The 2,405-nt window shown below is 43.8% G+C and overlaps 1 protein-coding gene across 1 annotated transcript in view; it reads right to left on the bottom strand.

Annotated features, from left to right (window-relative positions):
• Positions 1-805: 805 nt before the first annotated feature.
• Positions 806-2,405, bottom strand: part of LOC102759009 (gastrulation defective protein 1 homolog) — a 5,711-nt gene continuing 4,111 nt past the window's right edge. The window contains exons 4-5 of the mRNA XM_015562097.1: positions 2,306-2,403; positions 806-2,026 (exon numbers count right to left, since the gene is read on the bottom strand). Coding sequence (XP_015417583.1) covers positions 977-2,026; positions 2,306-2,403 — 1,148 coding nt within the window. The 3' untranslated portion in view covers positions 806-976. The remainder of the gene's footprint in view (positions 2,027-2,305; positions 2,404-2,405) is intronic.

Genomic DNA, 2,405 nt, shown 5'->3' with positions numbered 1-2,405 from the left:
CAGCAGGATTTAGTGGTTGATTAGAGGGGCTATGGATGGGTGAGTTAAAAGAAGTCAAGGGTGAATTATTTTTGGTTTAGGGTTGGATGGTAGGGACAGCAACTGACATAGGAAATATAGGAATGTTGGGTATGTTGATTTAGAGATACCATGTTCAATCTAGGAGGAAATTAATATGTGCTAATTAACATAAATTTGGTATTCATCAACATATATTTTACTTTTACATTCTGGAGGTTTGGGAAATAGGCTCAGGTTAAGTAAACTTGGTATAGAATATGTCGTAAAAATTGGAATTAGAATTTATTAACTTATATTGAGGAATAATGAGGAATGAGAGTTACATGTAATTACATTTAATGTAATCAGGTAGGGTTTAAGCTTGTCATTTTGCTATTGGTTTCTATATGTCTTATGTCTTTATTGTTCCGTTATTCCTTCATTTATTGCTTTTTTGCATTAACTAGATATTATATATGAATATACATAATCTATATTTATAGTAAGCATGCATTTGTAAGTGTACATAAAAAACAGAAGGATATATCTAGAGAGGGCTACAAGATTTTAAAAGAGATTATTTTGTTATTCATGGGATTATATTAATCATAACATTTAAAAAAACCCCACTATTTCCCACAATTGCTAAAGTTAAATCCAAATGTATGTATGTAAAGACATAATGTTTTTCTCTAATGACTTTGTAGACCCAGTTTTCCTCATTTAATTTCAAGATAGAGCAAGACTCTACTAGTGCTTTACAACTAGATTGCTGTCTTTAACTGTAAGACTGTCCAAAAATTCAAAATTCAATGTATAAACATGCAATAGAGTTTGATAGCCCTTGTGTCCCACAGCTGGAAGAATAAGTAGTTGACCTTTAAGTAGTTTTCCGCCTCTTGGCAGATGGCCGTTCAAATACATCTCGTACCCCAGCTGCCTTTTGTTGAAAGAACTTTGTGTCCTGGGCACTCTCTTAGCCCCTTGCTGAATCAGAGGTGGTGTCCTGGTCCACAAGGTGGGTATATTTGGTACGACCAGAGGGCCCGAAATTCCTGACCTGCATGACTTTGGGAAGAATTGTTTTGTTGAAATGATCCTCCAGGGCAGGTGCGCTGAAATCTCTCTTGTGTACTTCTTCACCCTCATCCATGGAGAAGGCACCCCGGTGAGAATACCTCTGTAAGAACCTGTATTTGCCCTTAACAGCTTGGTTGGTAATAACTTTGCCATTTGCATGAAGCCCAGCTCGCCTCTCTTCCTCAGTCAGGCTTCGCATGCGTAAAATTTCTGCTTTCTCCTTCCCAAGCGCTTCTAGATCTTCCCTGTCCCTCTTGATTCTCTTTAGTTCTCGAACTTTCCATGCCTCATATTCCTCCTCACCATTTTCATCGTCAGTATTCAGTGCATCCAGTGCAGCCAGGGATCGCTTGTTCTCCTCCAGCTCTCTCTCGGTTTCCTCTTCTACAATCTTGGGTGTATCCTTGCGCCTCTCCTCAGCCCCGCGTTTAGCCTCCTGCTCCAGCTCCTTCTGTCTCAATGCTTCAGCCTCACGTTTTTGAACTGTTACTCGGTCCTTCTTTCGAATGAAGACCGGCTTACGGCGAGGCTGCATCTCATCTTCACTGTCTGTGTACTCTTCATACTCGGACTCTGATTCTGGCTCCTCCCCAGGACGCCCCTCATCTTCCACTCCCATGACTTCCACCTCTTCCTTTTGTCTCTCCCGTGCTCGGTGACGCGTCATGCCACGGCGCCGCTCTATTTCCTCATCATCCATTTCTTCCTCTTCCTCCTCACTGCTGTCTTCTCGTTCCAGGCGCCAAGCGTCTCCTTCTACTTCTGCGTCACTTTCTCCTGCGACTTCAGGTTCCGCTATTTTCCGATGTCGAGCCAATCTCTCTTCCACATCTTCACTGATACGGTTCTGCAAACGCCGTCGTTGGGGGTCGCTAGATGAACCCCCCCTCCTGTTCCTCAGGCTCTGCTTCTTGTTCTTTGGTTTTCTTTCTTTCTTTTTTTGTTTTGTTTTGTTCAAAAAAATGTATTTTTCATTGCATTAAAAACAACACCACCTGCTCAATATGCTCCCTCTCATGCAAACAGCTCTCATATGAGATGCTTCAGATTTTACATTTTTTCCATTCTGGCTCATTCTGTGCTTCCTCATCATCAGATTCAACTTGTGCAAACATGGCTCTGGGCTGAGTCTTGGAAGAGGCCGGAGAAACCCAGTACGGGCTGTCCGCCGCGGCCTTGGCGTGGCGCAGGACAGCCTCCCGGGGACTGCTGTCATCCGTCTTACCCAAGCAATGTTCTTCAGGATGTATGAGGACAGGGTGCCGCCGTGGGCTCCCCCCCGGCCGCCACGACCTGGGCCCGCCACAGGGGGTCCAGTCTGTCCT

This window comes from Myotis davidii, unplaced genomic scaffold, assembly GCF_000327345.1.
Source record: "Myotis davidii unplaced genomic scaffold, ASM32734v1 scaffold134, whole genome shotgun sequence".
In the NCBI taxonomy this organism is placed as follows: Eukaryota; Metazoa; Chordata; class Mammalia; order Chiroptera; family Vespertilionidae; genus Myotis; species Myotis davidii.
The sequence above is the reverse complement of the archived record's forward strand: the minus strand, read 5'-3'. Positions and strand labels throughout refer to the sequence as shown.